Here is a 20,680-nt window from a genome sequence, read left to right as displayed (position 1 = left end):
CGGTGTGGCCCCTAACCCAGTGTGACTGGTGTCCCTATAAAAAGGGGACATTTGCAACAGACATGCACAGGGGAACGCCATGGGAAGATGGAGGCAGGTTGGCGTGATGCGTCTACAAGCCAGGGAACGCCCAGGGTCGCCAGCCACACCGGGAGCCGGGGGAGATGCTCCCTCAGAGCCTCTAGGAGGAGCCGACCCACGACATCTCCATCTCGGACTTCCGCCTCCAGGACCGGGGGAGAGTTGGTTCCTGCCGTGTGGCTGCCCCGTCTGTGGAACGTTGTTACGACAGCCCCAGGAGCCAAGATACTTATCAGATAAAAACAAAGCCATAAGACGCGTTCCTGTAATTGCCTAAGACGAAGATAAAGACAGGCTTCCCCCAGCACGCGCCCACCCTAAGACACGTGTACGTGAATATACTCGGTTACCAGCTCTGCTTACAAGGTGCGTAACCTCTGGCAAGTTACCTAACCTCTCCGTGCCTCAGTTTCCCTGTCTGTAAGACCAGGATAACAGAGTGCCTTCCTGACCACAAACTTTTGAGGGTTAGTGACCTAACAACAGGCAGCGTTTAGCACCATGCTCGCACCATGTGCTCAGAAACGCGGCCCCCACAGGTCTACTCCAGATGCCAGACAATTTCCAGAGGCTGAAATGCAGGGAGACCCTGTCACTAAAAAACGAAATTTGGAAGCGACTGAGTTGGTTTCCAGGTAACCAGGCTAAGTGCACCTGAGACACAGAAAAGAGGAGACCCAGCCCACAGCCTGAGGCGGACACGGCAGCAAGGAGTCGCCCAGGTACCTTGGCTGAAGGTCGTCCCTGGGCCGCCCTTGAATAGCCAAGCTGGCCTCAGAAGGCCCAGCAGAAGCAGGCCCGGGGGGCACGGGTGGGGAGCCCCGTCCCTAGTGGGGACCAGCAGCTGTGGAGGGCAGCGTGGCTCCGCTGGCAGGAGGGAGCCGACTGCATCACGGCAGCGACTGTGGGAATGCTGGGTCACACAAGTCCCCAGGTTCTCACAAACCTCTGGGACCAGAAAATAACTGGCTGGGACCTCGCTCGGGAACGGAAATGAACTTTTCAGTCCACGTGAGGCCCTGGTGGCAAGGCCTCGACCAAAAGCACGAAGCAGGGGCCGCCCGTCAGGCCACCCTGCTTCCCGGGAGGAATGGAAGGAAGGCCAGAGCGCGGCCACTCTTCCTGCACGTCAACCAAGCGCCAGAGCCGTGCCCGCCGTGGTGCCGCTGCCATCCCAGCGCGGGGCGCGAGGGCAGAGTTTGCTGAACAGCGAGAGGTCCTCTCGTGAGCGACTCCCTTAGGGGACCTCCCCTCTGCTCAGTGCAGCAGCCGCCTCCCCTCCCAGGAGGCCGTTCCCACGCAGCCGCGCTCTCTGCCAGCGGGTCTCACTCCAGCTCACAAGAATCCCGGAGGGCCGGTCACCCCAGACCTGGGCGCCCAGTGAGTGTCTGACTCAGCGGAGCATCCGAGGAGATGCGCACGCGCCACGACAGCCCTGCTCACGGCCCCACGGCCCTCGGTGGCACCGTGTCCCTGCAGCTTGTCCGCAGAACTGAAAGTGGGGTCGCGGCCTCACCCCCTTGGCCCCAAGGCCTGGATCTGCATCGAGCGAGTCCCCAGGGGCCTCTGATGCCGGATCCCACCTCAGTTTGAGAGCAAGTCCCTCTCGTAAGAAAAAAACAAAGAGAAAGCAAGGTGGCTGGCGTTGGCCGCTCTGGGTCCAGCCTTGGCCATGAGGCCCAGGTTAGCCCACCTCCCCGGGATCAGACAGCACAGGGTCGCTGGGGACCAAACCGACAGCCGAGGCCTGAGCTTGCCGCCATTGGGGCGACCAGCAGCCCAGTGCCTCGCCCCAGCCCAGCGACCCATGGCGCTCAGGCCACACGGGGCTCTCGTGGCCCTCCCTGTCTCTCACACCCCACAGCTGACCTCAAATTCCACCTGCTCTCCCTCCAGATTTCATCCAGAACCTCCGCACTCCTTCCCCACCCAGCTCTCCTGCACCGCTGCCCCTGGGCCTGCTCTCCAGGGCAGTGCCACCACGACCCTTTAAGACGCCAGCCGTGCCATGACACCCTCCTGCACAAAACCTTCCAGAGACTCCCCCGCGCCTGACACAAACCAGAGCCCTGACCACAGCCTGCGGCAGCCTCCTGACCCCAGGCCGTCCCCTACGCGGCTCACACACCCGTCGCTGCTTCCTCACTCAGACACCCGCCTGGCGCTTCAGACTGGGGAGGGCCGCTGGGAGCCATGGCGGCGGCAGATCCCAAAGGAATCCCATCGTCACACCCAGCACCTGATAGGGCAAAGCCATGGGCGCCACGCCCCCAGGGCCATGCCCCCTAACCGCCAACCGCGGGTGGGCCACTCCAATCCTCTGCAGCGAGCGCTCAGCGTTTGACTCCCCAGCAGCCCCGTTCTCCTTTCCTCTCTAACTCGAAGGGCGTCTTCAGGCTGAATTGCATTGCCCCGTTCCCGCGGCCCTAACGCACGGCTCCATCTGCAGTCATCTTCCTGTCCACCCCACCCTCCTGCCCAGGGCCGGCCCTGCGTCTGAGCTGGAGCTCGCGCCCACCAGGCCATGCTGGACAGCTTTAACTCCTTCCTCCCTCGGATCTCGTCCCCACCAGCAAACACCCAGCCAGCGCCTTCCCGTCAGACATGCAGCTTCCATCCCTGCTTCTTCACTTCTGGTTTGGGCCTCACGCCCCCCACAGAACCACACAACCCAAGGCCCCGACGGCCATCCTGCTGTGGTTCCAGCCCTTGGCCACCCGGACCTGGTGGGATGTCCCCCCACTGGAGAGGCACGTTTCTGTACCATGTGACGTCGCCGTCCGGGCCCCGCGCGCTGTTCTGACCTTCTCCAGCGGCTCCTTTCCCTCCTCCTCCCGCCCGTGCACCAGAACCCACGTCTGTGGACGTCCTGGGCTGCCTCATCAAGGTTTAAAACTGCCACCCACTCTCTGGTGGCCTCCAAGCTGTGTCTCTGGCCTGGTCCCTCCCTAAGCTTCCACCTGAGGGCCCTCGACGCCTGCCAGGCACCTCCATCACCCTCCAGGAACCTTGAGGGCGGCGGCCCGGCTCAGTGACCACTGCCTCTGGCCTGGGCGTGAGGCGCGCGCCCTCCCCGAAGGTCCTCCAACTGTCAGAGCCGTGGAGGACGGGGACCCGTGTCCTTGGTCGCAGCACTTCAGCTGCCTGCTGGGTGTCTGCGGCTGTGTGAATGGGGAGGTGAGCCGAGGGCTGTCTGCCCAGCCGTGGCCTCCATACTCGCCCACCTTCACCCGCTGGACCCACAGCCGGGCCTGGGCAGGGTTATCTCAAGGTGGGTGGGCTCTCATGGGCCTCATTCAGCCCTGTGCTCTGTGCCCCACCATCACGTTCTACGCTCGGACACAGACGTCTCTGCATCCCGTGAGCAGCACACAGCACGACCGGGGAGATTTGACTGCTCAGCACCATAACAGGAGGGACTGTGAAATGAGCACCCAGTGAGCAGAGATCTCTGCATTATGCCCAGGAGGGACTGTGAAATGAGCACCCAGCAAGCAGAGATGTCTCTGTTATGCTCAACAGGGACTGTGAAATGAGCACCCAGTGAGCAGAGATGTCCCTGTTATGCCCAGGAGGGATTGTGAAATGAGCACCCAGTGAGCAGAGATGTCTCTGTTATGCCCAGGAGGGACTGTGAAATGAGCACCCAGCGAGCAGAGATGTCTCTGTTATGCCCAGGAAGGACTGTGAAATGAGCACCCAGCGAGCAGAGATGTCTCTGTTATGCACAGGAGGGATTGTGAAATGAGCACCCAGTGAGCAGAGATGTCTCTGTTATGCTCAGGAGGGACTGTGAAATAAGCACCCAGCGAGCAGAGATCTCTGCGTGATGCCCACTCCCACTTACACAGTTTGCCTCCGTTGAGTGGAAAGAAAACAACTCAGAAATGCGGCTGAAAGACGGAGGCCTGAGGGCAGGTTCTGGGTCACCTACCAACGAGAGGACTGTGTCACCACCATCTGTGAGACTGGCCGCCGCTATTTAAGGAAAACGTCCTTACGGAAGTCTCTCCGGAGGTGACGAGGCGTCATGCTTTTCTAAATTTCAGTGCAGTTTCATTGCCCTCAGTGACACCTCAGGCAGACGTGCCCCATCAGGACGAGTTTCAACTTAGACAACAGAACTGTGCCGCTTGTCCCTCGGCGACCTTGCTGAGATGCGGTCAGCGCAGGCGGCAAGAGGACGGCCTGGCAGCGGGACCCCGCCCTCCGGGGGACGACCACCTGCTGCGCCCGTGGCTGGGGTGACTGTCAGCGTGGAAACAGCTCATCCGCGTCCTCGGCTTTGCGTTAGTCTTTCTGTTTCTTTACACTATTGAATCTTTACATTAAAGACGGTAATCGTAAGATCCCAGCCAAGCAGGAAGCCTTTAAGGACACACACGAATGTGTATTCTGAAGACACACGACAGCAAATGACATCTTCTCTGGGTTGGAGTCAACTGTGTGTACTAAAAGCTGAAGAAAATTCCAGAATAAAACCTTCATTTTAAAAATAGAGGTAACTAGATGGGAGATTTGTGTGAAAGCTATAAAATAACGTCTTTTTGTAACTCAATAATCAGGCACAGTCGGCCCCGCTTATCCATGGGAAATACACTCCAACCCCCAGTGCACGCCTGAGACCACAGACAGCACCGAGCCCTGCATATACTATGTTGTTTCTTCTACATACACGCCTATGACAAAGTTTAAGTGATAAATTAGGCACAGTAAGGGATTAACAATAAATAATAATAAAATAGAACAATTATAACAATGTACTATAACAAACATTACTGTAGATCTTAGCAACCTGAGCATACGATTTATACGATTTTGTTCTTTCCTTATTAAGTAGAGAACTTCCACCTTTTCATTTAAGGGAAGTACTTTACGGCCTCTCTTTGGCGTATTCGAGTTGCCAGCATCACAACTCTTGTGCTTTGGGGCTGTCATTAAGTAAAATAGGGGTGACCTGAACACAAGCACTGCAGTACCCGACAGTCGATCCGATAACTGAGACGGCTGCTAAGTGGCTCACGGGAGGGTAGCACACACAGCAAGGATACGCTGGACACAGGGATGGTTCACGTCCAGCGAGGGATGGAGCAGGACGGCACGAGATTTCATAACACGACTCAGAATGGCGTGCGATTTAAAACTCACGAGTCCTTTATTTCTGAAATTTTCTATTTAATATTTTTGGGCTGCAGCTGACCACGGGTAATGGACCGTGGCACGTGAAGCCATGGATGGGGGGGGTACTGTAATCATAGAACGATTAGAAGGTTTCTAGGTAATACGAAAGCAATACTGGTTATTCCCTGGGGCCGACCTTGACTGACTTAGGAACACATACATGACGGGATGGCCATACAAATGTAGTTTGGAGACAGAAAAAGAGCAGTTAACCGGCTTCCGAATTTATATTCTTAGAGACTCACAAGCTGAAAAGGCCCCTCACATGTTTCCACCCAGCTAAAGCCAGTGGACAGTTAGGACCTGTGGACCCTGCGGCTTTGGGGGGCCCTCTTCGAAAAGCCTCCCCAAGTTCAGGCAACTTTCTTAAGTTCTGCTCAATGTCCACCCCGTCCGACCCTGCACACTTACTCTACGAAACGGAGCGGCTGAAGCCTGACCACTTACGCTTGTCCGACAGTAGACAGAATGCAGACACAGTTTGTGTAATAAACACAAGTTCGAAGGTTTGTGTCTCAGTGTTCAGAGATGAACCTGAAGCAGAGCCTGCTGACGGTGAGCAGAGGCCTCGGCTGCAGGGCTGCCCCGGGAGGTGTGGACGGGGCACGGAGGAGCGGGCAGTGGAGGCCACCCCGCAGTAAACACTGTGGAGGCCACTGCGATCGCCATCAGGGAAAAGACATTCTAGTGAAAATAAGCAGGAGGGGCACAATCTTGGAGTGAAGGGCAGTCACTAAACCGAATACTCCTTATGCTACAAATCGGCACTGCCCACCCTTCCTTCTGGAACGTTCTGCGTGTGCTGGGACCCCTGGTGTGGGGAAGGAGCTCAGCCTTGGAGACGGATCCCACTCCAGGTGACCTCGTCCCTTGACTGCCGAGGATGTGGCACGTGTTCACGGTGCAGCCCCCACCCCTCCACTGAGGCGCACCCAGCACAGTTTGTGCGGCCGCCCAGCCAACAAGCAAACTCGTTCCGAGAGGGCCCAGCTCCCCGACAGTCAGGCTGGGCCTCCCGAGGAGCAACGGCAGGGCGTCATCCACGCCAGCTCCCGGCCCTCGGCGAGGGCAGTGCCAGCACGTGACCCCTCCCTTGGGGTCCACCCCTGTGCTCCACTGCTGCACCCTTAGGCCCCTTGGAGGAGCCATGCCGGCGGCCTCCCGCCTTCACTGACAAGTGCCGAGGGGCATGGTCATCACCTCCTCTCTGCCAGGACAAATCCTCCTTCCCCTTCCCACTCTCATCAGGTGTCACCTCTGCCGGGAAGCCCTCCTGGCACTCACACTGTCCCCTCTTCACCTCCACCTGTGCTTAGACCTCTAGTAAGCGGCACATAGTAGGAACTCAAGCTCCCTGTTTAACACAGCATCATTTTGCTACATGTGAAACATTGGATGACCTAAAAGCCCTGGGTCCCTCAGGCACTTCATTCTTACGAGTTCCCCAAATGCTGACACACGCTCAAGCACGCACACACACATGCATGTGTGAACACCCATGCACACACACCCATGCATGCTCACTCACGCACACACGTGTACACCCACGCATGCTCACTCACGCACACACATGCTCAGGCACACACACACTTGCACACACGGTGCAGTGCAAGTGGGTTCAAGGGTGGGATGGAATCCTAGAAGAGTATACTTGGATGTTTTACAAAACACACGTCACTGAGGACAGTCCAAACTTGGAACCACCTGCTGGACCAAGAGAGACGTCTGGATTGTCAGCTTCAGGTCCTATTGTCTCTACCTTCAGCCACCAGCTGCAACCGTGAACTGAGAGGCGAGCGAGAATTGCCCCATCGCCCCCTCAGAGCTGGTGCAGGCCCTGTTCTCGAGGAGGCACAGTGGGTCTGATTTTAGCAACTCTGGACTTTGGCTCCCCCAGTGTCTTATTTTTCTATTCCAAGCCCAGCTGAAGTCTTCCAAAGAAGAAAAAGAACCCCAAGTTTGGGAAAGCTCCACTCACGAGACAGCAAACGTGGTGGCTGAAAATAGCCCCGGTCACAGTGCCTTGTCACGTCAGCGCGAGTGCACTGGGAGACCAGCAGAGCCCCAGCCCGCACACTCGATTTCGAGCCCCTGCAGCAAACTGGCCAGGCGCTCTGGTGGACTCGTCTATGCTGGGGGCCAGGGCCTGTGCGGACTCCTTCCCAGGGCTCTGGCCTGGCTGGCGCCAGGTAGGGTTTTCCCAAAGCCCCAAGGATGAACGTGCGGGCCACCTGATGCTGCTCCAGGCTCACAGCCCCAGGGACGGCACCCATGGGCTGGCTCTGCCCCCGCCCAGCTCCCCTGCACTGGGGACAGCTGTCCAGCTCAGTCTCCCACCTCCCGTGCCCCGCAGAACCATGGTGGCCATCAGACCCCGCATCCTGGCTCAGAGACAGACGGGAGCACAAGAAAGCCACAGGGCCTGGCTCTCAGCACCCTGACCTCCCCACGACCTGCACGGTCTCAGGCGCCCTGTGCGTCTGCCGGTGTCTCTGGCTGTAACCCTGTGGCAGTGTTCTGTAGACCGTCTGCCCCGCCTGGCTGTGCGCCTCCCACCCGTTCCCTCCTCACACCCCCAGCGCCTCGTACTGAGCCAGGCACGTGCGGCATCTCAATAAATGGGTCAAATATACGAATAGTATCATTGGCATTAATAGGTCAGTAAATCCTCATAGCAAAAAGCTGGAGTTCAAAGAGAATCTGCGACAACTCTGCTCAAAAAATGCTAACTTCTGGGATTTCCAAACCAGTACTGGGGAACCCCAAAACTTATAGGAAAAAGGAGAGAAAAAACACCTCTACCATGAGAGTGTAAGAATCAGTGCAAACATGAAAACTAGACACCAACTGTTCAGTGATGATTTTCACAAAACAGAGTTTGAAAGATGAGCCAGGTGGCTTCAGAATTCACCTGAGATAAACTCGATGCTGAGTGAAACCACGTTTATACTCGGCTCTCGAGAACTGGACTCCCACAGCACGGGCAGGTTTGCCCCTGCTATGCTGCTGTCTTGTCGGAGATCTCACAGGATCACCTCAGTTTAAAAAGTTTATCTGGGGGCCAGTCTGGGGGCACAGTGGTTGAGTTCTCGTGTTCCATTTCAGTGGCCTGGGGTTCGTGGGTCTGGATCCTGGGCACAGACCTATGCACCACTCATTGGGCCATGCTGTGGTAGCATTCCACACACAAAATAGAGGAAGGTTGGCACAGATGTTAGCTCAGGGCCAATCTTCCTCACCAAAAAAAAAAAAGAAAAAAAAAATTGGGGGCTGGCCCAGTGGCGCAGTGGTTAAGTGTGCATGTTCCACTTTGGTGGCCTGGGTTTTGCCAGTTCCGATCCTATACACTGCTCATTGGGCCATGCTGTGGCAGGCGTCCCACATATAAAGTGGAGGAAGATGGGCACAGATGTTAGCTCAGGGCCAGTCTTCCTCAGCAAAAAGAGGAGCATTGGCAGCAAATAGCTTAGGGCTAATCGTCCTCAAAAAAAAAAAAATTAAAATGATGAAATGGACATATTGGTTCTTAACCGGTGATGGCCTATCAAAAATACTTTGTAAGTTTCCGAGGATTTTAAAACAAAGGAAAGCTGATTAAATAATACCACCACTTCTTTTGAAACCTTTCGAAGTGCTGGGATTTGTCTCAGATCGTGGATGGGGTAGGAAGTGTCTGCCGGGTGGGGACAGGGAGCGGGCGGTGCAGGGAGAGGGTTGATCAGAAAGACAAAGGCAGACCAGCAGTCCAGGGACAGGGGCACCAAGATGGTGTGGGCGCTAAGAGTGGATCTGGAGGCCTTAGCTGCGGGTAGGACGAAGTGCCCAGGCCGTCGCAGGGGAGGAGCCGAGCCTTCACTCTTCCCAGGACCCCGGACAGCAGCCTCTCGGGGGCCAGGGACCAAAGAGCTCGAACCCAAGACCAGAACAGGAGGTCGGGGGGCTTACCCCACTGGGGTTAGGTTTTAAGGAACCTTGGGAGCAGCAAGGCGGTCACAGCTGGGACCCCGGCCGCAGTCGCTCTGGGCTGCCAGCTTGCAGACAGTCAAACGTGGGTCCTTGGGCTGCGGGGAGCGAGTGGGTGGAACTCAGCTTGGTGAGAAAGCTCGACTTGGAGCTCAGGGGGTGGGGGGAGGGTGGAAGCTCCTGACAAAAATAAAATTCAAGGTTTTCTGCTGACTTAACGCTTCCCTCTTCACTGATTACTGCAGGCTAAAAAAACCAGACCAGCTGCTCTTCTCCACGGAGGGCAGCTCCACGGATGGACAGACAGTCCCTCAGCACGGAGGGACGCTGAACATGGGAATGGGGCCCCAGAGCAGGCTCAGGCATCGGACGGAGCCACAAAACTGAAGAACCAGTAGCCCATTTGGAAAGGAGAAAGCCACTTAGAAAAAGCTACTCAGTACAATCTCAAATGACTAGTCTGAAGATTCTGTGCAACACACTCAACACCATGCTTACTCGGGGCTCTGCTCCGTTTAAGAAAGAACACACAGTGAAACCCTGAGCATGTCACACCCTCAGTGGTCAGAAATAAACCAGCCGGTGAAACTGTTTGCAAATCATAACAGGCCCCCTAAGAGTTAACCCATTTGAGAACACACACGCATGCACACGTTTGCACACATGCACGTGCACACACACAAGCCCTGGCAACTCGAGGGGCCCAACATGGTGTGGGACCCCAGGTGTCCCCTGGCCCCACCTCAGGCCACCTCGGGCTGGTGCTCCGAGCTGGCAGCTCACCACAGCTCTGCCCCCCACTGTGAAGCACGCACCAGCCAGAACCCAAACTGCCACCCAGACAGGCGAGTCACCAGAGAGAAACGCTGCTGTCACCCAGCCAGGAGAAGAGTAGGCGGGAGTGTCACTCACCCCAGCCCGATACTTACTGCTATTCGCAGGACTGATGCCTTCACCGAGGTCCATTTGTCCTGCCTTCGGTCTATGACCAGGATGAACCCAATGCCAGCATCTTGTAAGCTGAAACGAGGAGAGAGAGCTGCAGTTAGTGGGGGCAGCAGCAGCAATGTCTAAGGAACCTTATAATGAAGCGATTCTTCCTGGAATCCTCATGCCACTTCGGCACTGCAAGGCGAGATGCACGCCCAGGAAGCGTCTGAGCAGACTGCAGCATCTCCAGGAGCCTCGTCCGGGCAATTTCCAGAACTCGCTCGCATCTAAAGACAGACAGATCTTTTCTGTGTGTGGCTTATTTCCTAGACAAACACCGACCGTCTCACAACGCAAAGATCCAGGCAGAACCCGTCCCTCCCGGACTCAGTCAACTCATGTTCCACAGTGAGAGCCGAGTCACTTTCCTTTCCAGGTTGACCAGCTGATTAAGCCCTCCAAACACATTTTATGACCCAAAAGTCACGTTAGTCCTAGCCATGCTCATTCACGTTATAAAATCACTCCTGATGGCACTGCCACAACTTTGGGAGAAAATTCCCGAGTTGTCCGAAGGCTCACAAGCATCTGTCAGAAACAGGAGACAAGGCCTGGCTCCTTGCAACAGCAACATTGGTTTTAAAGATGACACTTGGTCGCTGTGCGAGGATACCCTGCGTCCTGGCTCAGCCTGACGCAGAGCCTGAGTCACAGCACAGAAACGAGGAGGCCGCTTCCACTGGGTACTGTCACAGCGAGCCAATAGTGTGACGCCAGCAGCTGCCGCCGCCTGCCAATCCCGGCACAGGCAGATGAGAGGCAGGCCGGCACTGACGTGACTCGCTCACGTGCGAGTCTCTGAACCAACTAAGGGAGCCGCTTCTGGGTTTAAACGAAAATCACAGTCACACGGAAGATACACAAATTATGCGGCCCCTGAGAGGACTCTGATAAAGCCAGAGCTGGAACCACCAAAATCCTTTCTGACCCGCAGACGTGATGATGGTGAGGGGACACACAAGATGCACGCGTGTGTGGGTGTGGGCCGTTGGCCCTGTGCTCTCATGCTCTTTCGATGACGGACTACCAGTTCACAGTAATCCGTCTTCATAACAGCAAGGGACTTCGCGGGAAACACAGATAAACGCCAGCTCTCGTTGCAAACAGCCTTTCTGCTGTTGATGCCAGAGCCCACAGGAGACGCACAGCGAGAGGTCAAGGCTTCTGCTTCACCGCTGTGCAGGCCCCGCAGGCAGAGCCGCCTTCTGGGCAGGCTCAGTTCTCGTGGAGGCAGGGTCTTCTGTTTGTGTGTCACTTGAGTTTCAGTGCCAGGAACCCGGGGTTCACAGCCGTCCTGCTCCCCATGACACCCCAGTACTTAGTGCTCCCCACAGACTGCAGGCCAACCCACCCGGTCCAGCCGCGCAGGTCAGTGAGGGAGCTGAGATGGTGGGAGCCCTGGCCCCGGCTCCATCCCAGGCCGGCTGCCGGGGAGCCCAGGGACCTGTCTGTGGTGGGCATGTACTTTCTTTGAGGTGGCCCAAAGCAGGTCCTTGCTGGGGTCAGTGTAGCCCCAGCCGCCAGGGTGGGGTGAGTCCAAACCTGCCATCCCAGCCTCAGCCTGTGAACCGGGCTCAGCCACCGACCGAGGCCTGGACGGGAGGAGGCAGCGTCTCGGGCAGCAGCCTGAGCTGTCCACGCACAGGTGCTCTGCCGAGATCGCCCTGCTCAACCGCACGCTCCCTTTCGAGAGGTATAGGTCACAGGCTGCTCCCTGATGATGCCAGCCACGCACGGCTTCTCTGGTCTGTCTGTGCCCTCGGAAGCACTGGGGCCGGGCCAGCTTGACGGGCAGGGCTCCCCGTCCTCCCCACCTCCCTCCACCTCACAGGTGGGCATCCGGGCTGGGGAGCCGGCCCAGGGCTGAGACTCAGTCACCTGGGATCACTTGTCCCAAAGTGGAGAGAAGAGGCCCAGACACACTTGCGCTCGCCGAGCACATCACCCTTGACCTGCAGTACCAGTCAAGTGCTCCCAGAGCAGGGACCCGGGACGTGCTCCCCACCACCCGTCCGTGAGGAGAGGCCCTGCTGAGGGTGTGTGCCACGCGTCGAGGGGACACTGGCCCTGCTCCGCAGCCGCCCCCGGCTACACGGGCAGGGCTCTTGGCCACTTGAGGTGGCACCTGGACTGCTGACTCAGCTGGGAATCATCAGGGCAACCAGACAGCGCCCACCTCTTGGGCTGCCGGGAGAGGCGAGCGAGCCAGCCGCTGGGCCCCACCACGTGCTCTGTGACGGAGACCCTCACTGTGGCTGCAGTGCCCCCCTTCTCGGAACGACAATTCTCCTCTTTCCCGGAACAAGGCGTTGACCGCGGGGCAACTGCCGGCTCAGCCTCCAGCTCTGTCGTCCGGCGGTGGGGCCTTCATTGTCCACAATGGGCCTCAGAATGTCACACCTGGTCTGAGCTTCTGAGCCCAGAAAACTCCCTTCTGTGGCCAAATCAAGCCAGTTTTCACCATGGAGCCCACCAGGCTGCTGTGGGCTGATCCGCGGCCCTCAGCACTGTCCTCCTGTTCGTGCAACACCAGGGCGCAGCAGGACAGCACTGCCATCATGGGCACGACGCGCCAGGGCCTCCCGCCCATTCAGCCTGGGGCACGGCCACGGCTTTCCCACGTCCCCCCCAACTCCTGTTCCCTTACGTTTGAACTACTGTGTGTAAAAACGTTCCACAGCACACAAGTCCTACGTTACGGCTGTGATCAGACACCAGCATCCCGAATGGGGTGATAGGAGCGAACATGATGAGAAAGCAAAGTCACCAAGGACACGAAATATACATATTTTTTTCCTGAGGAAGATTGGCCCTGAGCTAATATCTGTGCCCATCTTCCTCTGTTTTGTATGGGGGATGCCACCACAGCATGGCTGGATGAGCAGTGCTAGGTCCATGCCCGGGATCCAAACCCACAAACCCCAGGCCACCAAAGCCAAATGTACGAACTTAACCACTAGGCCACCAGGCCAGCCCCAAGGATGCGATATTTTTCAATTAAAATGACAGGTGACATGTGAGGAATCACCAGTGAGTTTCCTTGAGGCACAAACACGTGCCCCAGAAGGGGGGCTTCTCAGCGAGGACACAGTCCCGGGGCAGGTGGCAAGCCTCGTCTCTGAAGCCACCACGTCCCACGGCAGTAAGACAGCTTTGTGCTCATTTCCTGCCGCCCCACACAGCTCATGGTCGGGACAGCGAGTGGGAGGGGCGGCGGGAGCTCAGTCACGGCTCCCCTTCACCCCCGGGCAGGCCCGGACCCTCCGGGGAGGAGGCACTTCTTGGTCTTCGGGGTTCAGGCACTGCGCTAAAAGCTCGACAGCTATTCTTGCTTTAATTCTCACGATGACCCCGTGAGGCGGGACTGCTCTCTCCAGCCCAGGGAAGAGGGACGGGCACAGACAGGTTAAGTCGTTTGCCCAAAGTCACACAGCAGGTAGCCCCACCATCTGGCTTGGAGTCCTTGCTCCCTGCTGCCTGTAAGCCACCTCCCAGGCCTAGTCCACCCCGGAATAAAGTGCCCCCCCACCCCCGGGCTGCCTCCTGTGTGGGGCTGGGCAGGGGCCCTCCTCTCCAGGGGTCCATGCACCACTCCCGGTATTGGGGGACGTGCTGAGGGGGACCCGACCCCAGAAGCAGACAGCAGAGATGCCCACACGCCAGGACCCAGTTTGGGGCCCAGGAGAACTCTCCCCCGTGCCCCGTCTCGCCTCCTGCCATATTCTGGGAACATTGTCTCAGTGGCGCAGCCTTAACTAACAGAAGGCATCTTACGTGAGGGCGTAGAGACCCTCACGCCTCCCCTGCGCGCCCACGACGGCCCCACAGGGGCCAGCAGCCCATGGGGCCCGTCCCCACTCCCCGCACTGAGGAGGGGCGGATCGGCTCACACCAGTGGAGGACCTGGAGCTCGCATGCCCTGCTCCTGCCCCCCACCTGTGACCTCGTGTGCCCAGGGGAGGGGGGTGTGGCTCACGCTTGACGGCACAAAACGCTGCCCCCCTGGGGTCCCTCGTGAGCAGGGCCTCGGCCACTGCGCTGAAGGTGGTGGCAGGGGGGAAACAGGGAGCAGGAATCAGAAGCTGGAAGCCACACAGAAGTGTCCCCAGTCCCCTGGGTACACACAGCCCTGCAGACGCACAGAGGTCAGCCTCCAACCTCCCAACAGTCGGCTCAGAGGGCCGGCCACCCTGGCCAGAGGCCCGGCTGCCGGGTGAGGCTGATGAGCTCACTTTTGGCCCAAATAGTGAAAATAGGCACAGAGCTCGCATAAACTACTTCTGGGATTCACCATTCCTTGGTGCCCTAACACTGCAGGGCTCGCTGGCCTTGGGCACCCGTGGGCCCGCTAACTCCACCGGGGTGGCCCTCGGTGGCCTGGGGCACACAGGCCCCGTCAGGTGAGGGTCCAACCTCCCCAGCGCAGGTGGGAGCAATGAGCGGCCCAAGAACAGTCTGGAAATAGGGGCTGGGTGGCTCCCTGACAGTGAGTCTGCGGTCACCCTGTGTCACATTTGTCCAGCTCCTGCCCAGCTGCAGCTTGCTCCTGGGACCCTGTGGGGGAGAGGGGGCTCGCTCTCGCCTGTTTAGACGCCAATCATCACAGAGCAGGGACGGTGGAGACGCAGGGAAACACGGAGTCAGAGGAAGAAGGCACCTGCAGAGACAATGGCCGTGGCGGAGAGAGCCGAGCGGGGAGGGGGCGAGGAGGAGACAGACCCACACGTGTGCACATCTCAGACTGCAATGCACCCCAGGCTCCCGAAGACCTTGTTGAAATGCAGACTGGGGCTCGGGAGGCCTAGTGGGGCCACCTCACGGCATTTCTAACAAGCTCCCAAATGCTGCTGCTGCTGCTGGCCCGAGCACTGAGTCCTACCGACGAGCCCTGAGGACTTTCTGAACCGGGAGATGCGGCGTCTGCGTATCTGAGCTTCTGCCCCACGAAAGAGCCAGGAAGCAGGTCGGGAACGTGCGGCGGCTGCTGGAGCTCAGGGCCGGGGCAGGGTCGAGGGGAAATCAGGACAGGAAGGAGGGGCGGAGGGCAGCCAGGTCATCAGCTCTGGGTTGCATTGGTTCTCTGGTGGCCACTACTGGCCTGTTGCTGCAGAAACCCTGAGCCTCAGGGAGCTGCCACCACCCCAAGGGTCTGCTCTGAGAGCGTCGTCCGCTGACCCTGGCCACACACCCCACCAGGGCCGCAGCTTGTCTGTCTCCCACGTGCCTGGCCCAGAGCCGGTGCTCAACACGTCCAGACGAACGAAGGAACAGGAGACTGGGGGAGGCCTCAGCTCTGCTCTCCACAAGTCCACAGCTGCAGGGCGCGTCCGGCTTCGTCTCTGCCTGTCCTGAAGGGAGCCACCCACCAGGCCCTCCCCTCCCCTTTCTGCAGCCTATGGAGGGTGGCATCCCTGTGCTCCCGGGTCTCTGCCCCCGACGGGTGTCAGCCAGTCCCTTGCCCAGGTTTATCCCTGTCCTCAGGCAGCATCCACAGCCCTCCCGCCAGCCCAGCCGGCTTTCCAATCTTCCTTCCACCAGCAGCAAAACGATCTCCTTACTAGTGGTTATAACTGTCCTTTACCGAAGTTAAACTTGTTGCTATTGCCATGACAGACTGAGTGTCCAGATGGACAACACCCAGGCCGTCCACAAAGAGAACTCTGACCCACGACCTACGGCCATCAGCCCAGAAAACCAACCCACTGTCTCAGCACCCAGCCCAGGCAGCCAGCCCGCCATCCTTACTCACACGTGCAGGAGGCTGACCGCTGTCTCCAGCAACAAGCCCAAACCCAAATCACCACGTGCAATAGTGGCCCCGGACGGCCGAGAGCTCCTGAGGCCCCGACGGCATCTCTCCTGCACCTGAGAGTCACTGTGGACACTGCAGCTGCCCGCTAGGACAGACCGCGGCCCTCAGGGTGGACATGGACCTGAGGGTCCAGCACAGCTGAGTTCGGTCCGTTGTCCCGGAGCGATAAACATCAACAGGTTGTAACAACCCAGGGAGGTGTAGACACAGCCTGGCTTCGTGGAAAGGGAGATGGTGTCGGGTTTACAGAGAGAATAGGGCCAGACCGGGTGAGTTTCTGAGCACCCGTGTCTCCAGTGTGGCCTCACTCAGCCCAAGCCAGGGGCTCAGAGCTTGCAGCCACAAGACAGTGAAGGGGCCCCTTCACGGTGTGAAAAGACCCGGCTACACTGGGTGTCTTGCCTGCGTCAGGGTGGACAGTGAGGGTCCTCAGAGCCGCCTATAAGGGGACTCCTCAGCCTGGCGCCAGGACAAGAGGAAACAAAGCCAGTGTGTGCCAGGGGGCTCAGGGGCCAGGGCGCACCCCAGCAGGAGGCACCACAGCTGACACCTGCCCTGACCGTCCCTGGATGGTGGGGGTGAGGTGCCCATGGGTCAGGGCACACCCCAGCAGGAGGCACCATGGCTGGCATCTGCCCTGACCGTCCCTGGATGGTGGGGGTGAGATGCCCATGGGTCAGGGCGCACCCCAGCAGGAGGCACCATGGCTGGCATCGGTCCTGCGCCGTCCTTGGCTGATGGCCGGAGAGGCGTCAGCTGGGGCTCATCCATCCATGGCAGGGCCCAGGGTCCCTCCCGAGGAAGGCGTTCCAGGCTCCCTGAGGGGCTGGGCAGGGTGTCGGGGTGCTGATCAAGCAGGTGGGCCCTGGGGGCCAGGTGCACCCAGGGGGCCAGGGAATGGGCAAGGCCAGGGAGGTGGGTGGGTGGGCTGGAGGGGCAGTGGTGGGGCTGGGCCTGCTCCCCTTTCCCGGGCCCCCACTACTGCATTTCTTTGCTCTTTTCTCTGTTTTTCATCCCATATTTGGACACTGGTCTGTGAAAGTTGGCAAATGTGACAGACTCTTTCATTTCCTTGTTCTCCTTTTGTGAGGGAGATGCTGTGGCCAGGTTCCTCCCTGTCTACGTGACTTGCCCGCCCAGGTCCAAACTCCGCAGCCTCGAAGGCATGCCCTGAGCACTCAGCCCTAACCTGTCTTTTCTGCCGTCTCTTCTCTCCCCTTAGGATTCAGATCTCAACCCGCCAGACTATCACCTGTGCGACGCATCGATCCTACACTGGTCAGCTTTTCATTCCAGAATGCTCAACGGCAAGAAAAACGGCAAACGCTTTTTCAAAACTCTCACACGCGGTAATGTATCTGTTCTGAGTCACACGCAGCCCTGTCAGGGCGGATGTGGGTCAGACGCACACAAGGCTGGGCCGCCTAAATGCGGGGACCAGCCAAGGGGCCACGAGGCAGCATCGCCCCTCTTCTCCACAGCCCTAAGGGAACAGCTCACCTTCTCAGAAAAATGCAGGAATTTCTCTAAAGAGACTGAAAACTTACATTTTTGCATTCTTTATATTCAAGTTATTTTTTTCCATACCAATAAATACAATTCTTTTGACAAAAATACACAAAGAAAACCCAAAACCGTGCTATCTAGGAGAATCATCACGAACGTACTGGAGTTTGTCTGATCCAATGAACGCAGAGCGGGAGCGATGATCTTTGCAGATAGCGGAGAGGCCAGCGCGGCCTGCACCTGCTCTGCGGGCGCCCACACGGCGCAGGGGAAACTGGAGCGTCTTATCTATTTTTCAAAGACTGATTTCTAATCTAGCTCGAAAACATAGCTTCCTCCAACGACAGATGAGTGGATAAACAACAGGAGGCCCGTGCATACAACGAAGCTTATTCAGCCTTAGACAGGAAGGAAATCCCGACACCTGCTACAGCATGGACGACCCCTAGGGACTTTGTGGAGTGAAGTAAGCCAGAAACAAAAAGACAAATGCTGTAGGAGTCCACTCATAAGGTCCCTCGAGGAGCCGAATCCATGGAGACAGAAAGTGGACAGGGGCCGGGGGTGGGAGTCAGTGTTCAATGGGACAGAGTTCCATTTTGCAAGATGACAGTTCTGGAGGCTGGCTGCACAGTAGTGAGCATGTACCGACCTGTACACTCAGAAATGGTTAAGATGGGAAGTTGTATGTTCCATGAATTTTACCACAATTAAAAAAAATGTTAAGAAAACCACCAACCACATAGTCTCCTTGAATACATTTTAAAAACAGACAGACGCACACCACTGGCGGATTCTCTGCAACCAAGGAGCAAACTGCCTCCTGGGGGGCACCTCCTTGGGGGCTCAGACTCAGGCTAGAACATCCTGGAATCTCGTTACCTGCCTCAGGCTCGTGCAGCACCCCAGCCGTCTCACCTTTTCCGCCCCTGCCCTTTGCACAGGTCCTGAGACGGGCGCCTCCTCAGTCCTGACTCCACCGCCCGCCAGGCAGCCCCGAGCTCGTCCAGCTCCTTCCTCCACCGGATCTGCCTCTGGCGTCTCCTCTCCACCGGGAGCTGAAACTCTAGCCGCGCAGCCTCTGGGCGCTGTCTCCCCTCTGCGCCACCCCCAGGCCCCATGGGGCGGACGAGCTGGCGGGCGCAGCCTGGGTGCTGTGACAGCAGCGAGCGAGGGGCTTCCCAAACCCCGGGCCCACAAAGGGTCGCCACTTCCAAGTGAGGCAAGGGCTGCGGCCTCTCTTCTCAGGCAGGGAGCCAGGATGACAACCTTGGCCTTTTCTCCAACGAAGGGCATGGCCGATTTAAGTCGACCCCACCCCATCGCAGCTCTCGCCCTCCCACAGACGGAAGCGTTCCAGTCGAGCTGCCCAACGTGGCAGCCACTGGCCACATGTGAACTGAAATATGGCTAGCCCGACCCAGGGCCTGAACGTTTGCATTTATTTAGTTTAATTTTTAAATTTAGATGGGCACACATGGCCAGTGGCTGTCATACTGGATGGCGGTGACACAGAAAGAGCATCACACCAAAGGAAGGAGGCTCGAGGAGACAGGCAGCCTCCGGCTCCCCCAGGAGAAGATGACGGGACAGGACCCGTGTGGAGGAGGCCACAGCAGTGGGCAGTGGTCACTGAGCTCCCAGAGCTTCAGCCCACGTGGGACAATGGGCTGAGCAAAGCCACTGGACAGTGAATGGCGAGAATGGCCAATTACTTGCTAGTCACGCCGGCTGGACGGGGAGGACCCCTGACCAGAGCGTCTGAGAACTGTGATGGATGGGATTACCTTCAAGGCGTCCCATCTTATAAGCAGAACAAAACCAGCCAGACCTGAACAGGCTGCTCATTCAGCAGGATCCCACGGGAGACGGCAGGGCGAGTGGAATCCCCACTAAGGGGCGAGGGATCCTATGTTTGGTCGTCTACACTAGGGGGGTGACGTGGCCACTGAGAGGAGGAGGCAACGGTGCTGCCCAGAGGGAGGCCCATGATGCATCGCTGTGGCTGGCAGAGGGCTGGGATGTGACAGGCCTGTGCCGCCCATTTGGGGGAAGCGTCTGTGCGTGGGCAGAACAAAGTTCTGACATCACCCAAACCCTTAACCCTGGGGAGGAAGCAGGGGGCGGGGAAGCTCCCAATGCTGTGTGGGTGCGTTCTGAACTGCTCGGTTCACACTCACACTCACGCTTTCTGTCTTTATGTCCAAAAGTCAACCGAACCTTCAACTGGAAGTCATAGCGGCAGCGAGAAGTAAGGAACTTCTGGGGGCCGAGGTCCGGCTGGTCTAAAGCTTAGCCAGTAGGACGGGGCCACCTGGGCAGCCTGCAGTGGGAAGAGAGTCAGCTTGTTCCAGGCGTTTGTCTTACAAGTAATGCGTCAGGAGCGTTCCAGAACTCTCCACCGGGAGCCCAAGACCACATCTACTCTCCTGTTCCATTCCACGTGCACCTGCCTTTCTCTTTCATGTGGTCCCTACAAACGGTGCATGTGTGTGGGTGCATGTTTGTGCCCACATGTGTGCGTGTGCATGTGTGTTTATGTGCACGTGTGCATGTGCCTGTGTGCGTGCTTGTGCCCGTATGTGGCGTGTGTGAGGCTGCATGTGCCTGTATGTGCACCTCTTATGGGGTGAACGTGGCCTGTCACCGACAGCCAGCTAGGAGACGGAACCTCTGACTCCCCAGCAGCTGGGCGCTGTGAGCCAGGTCCCTGGAAAATCAACGTCATTATTGGCTTCAGTTAACTCTAAGAGCTCCTGAACTGCATTTTAATTGGCTCTGGAGAGACTGCGGCCGTGGAGGGAGGTGATCCTCTTCATATTATCTGCCCAGCCCTGGGCTTGAGTGACTGAGGCCCCCACGGCCCACCACAGGGGGCTCCTGCAGGAGCCATGGAAATGCAAGTCCAGGGTTGCTAAATCTTTTCCAAAGAAAAGCCAGCAATGTATCTCAATGTTGGCAACCCTATGCACGTGTGAGTGCATAGGCATGTGTGTGTCTGTGTGTGCATGTGTACATGATATATGCATGTGTGTCTGTGCATGTGTCTGTGTGGGCACACACACACACCTGTGTAAGGAAGCGTCGGATGACTGTTCATGGGGAGGGACAGGAGCAGACTGAGTTTGGAAATGTTATTTTTGCCAC

At 57.9% G+C, this 20,680-nt stretch overlaps 1 protein-coding gene across 50 annotated transcripts in view; it reads right to left on the bottom strand.

The window, feature by feature from the left end:
* The window catches only part of MCF2L (MCF.2 cell line derived transforming sequence like), a 181,963-nt gene that overhangs the window by 32,118 nt on the left and 129,165 nt on the right, over positions 1-20,680 (bottom strand). For all 50 annotated transcript variants that reach the window (XM_070579327.1, XM_070579361.1, XM_070579342.1 and 47 more), the window contains one exon: positions 10,155-10,245. In XM_070579327.1, coding sequence (XP_070435428.1) covers positions 10,155-10,245 — 91 coding nt within the window. The remainder of the gene's footprint in view (positions 1-10,154; positions 10,246-20,680) is intronic.

The sequence above is a fragment of the Equus przewalskii genome, chromosome 16, assembly GCF_037783145.1.
Source record: "Equus przewalskii isolate Varuska chromosome 16, EquPr2, whole genome shotgun sequence".
Classification (NCBI taxonomy): Eukaryota; Metazoa; Chordata; class Mammalia; order Perissodactyla; family Equidae; genus Equus; species Equus przewalskii.
Note: the sequence above shows the minus strand (reverse complement) of the source record. Positions and strands in the feature narration are given on the sequence as shown.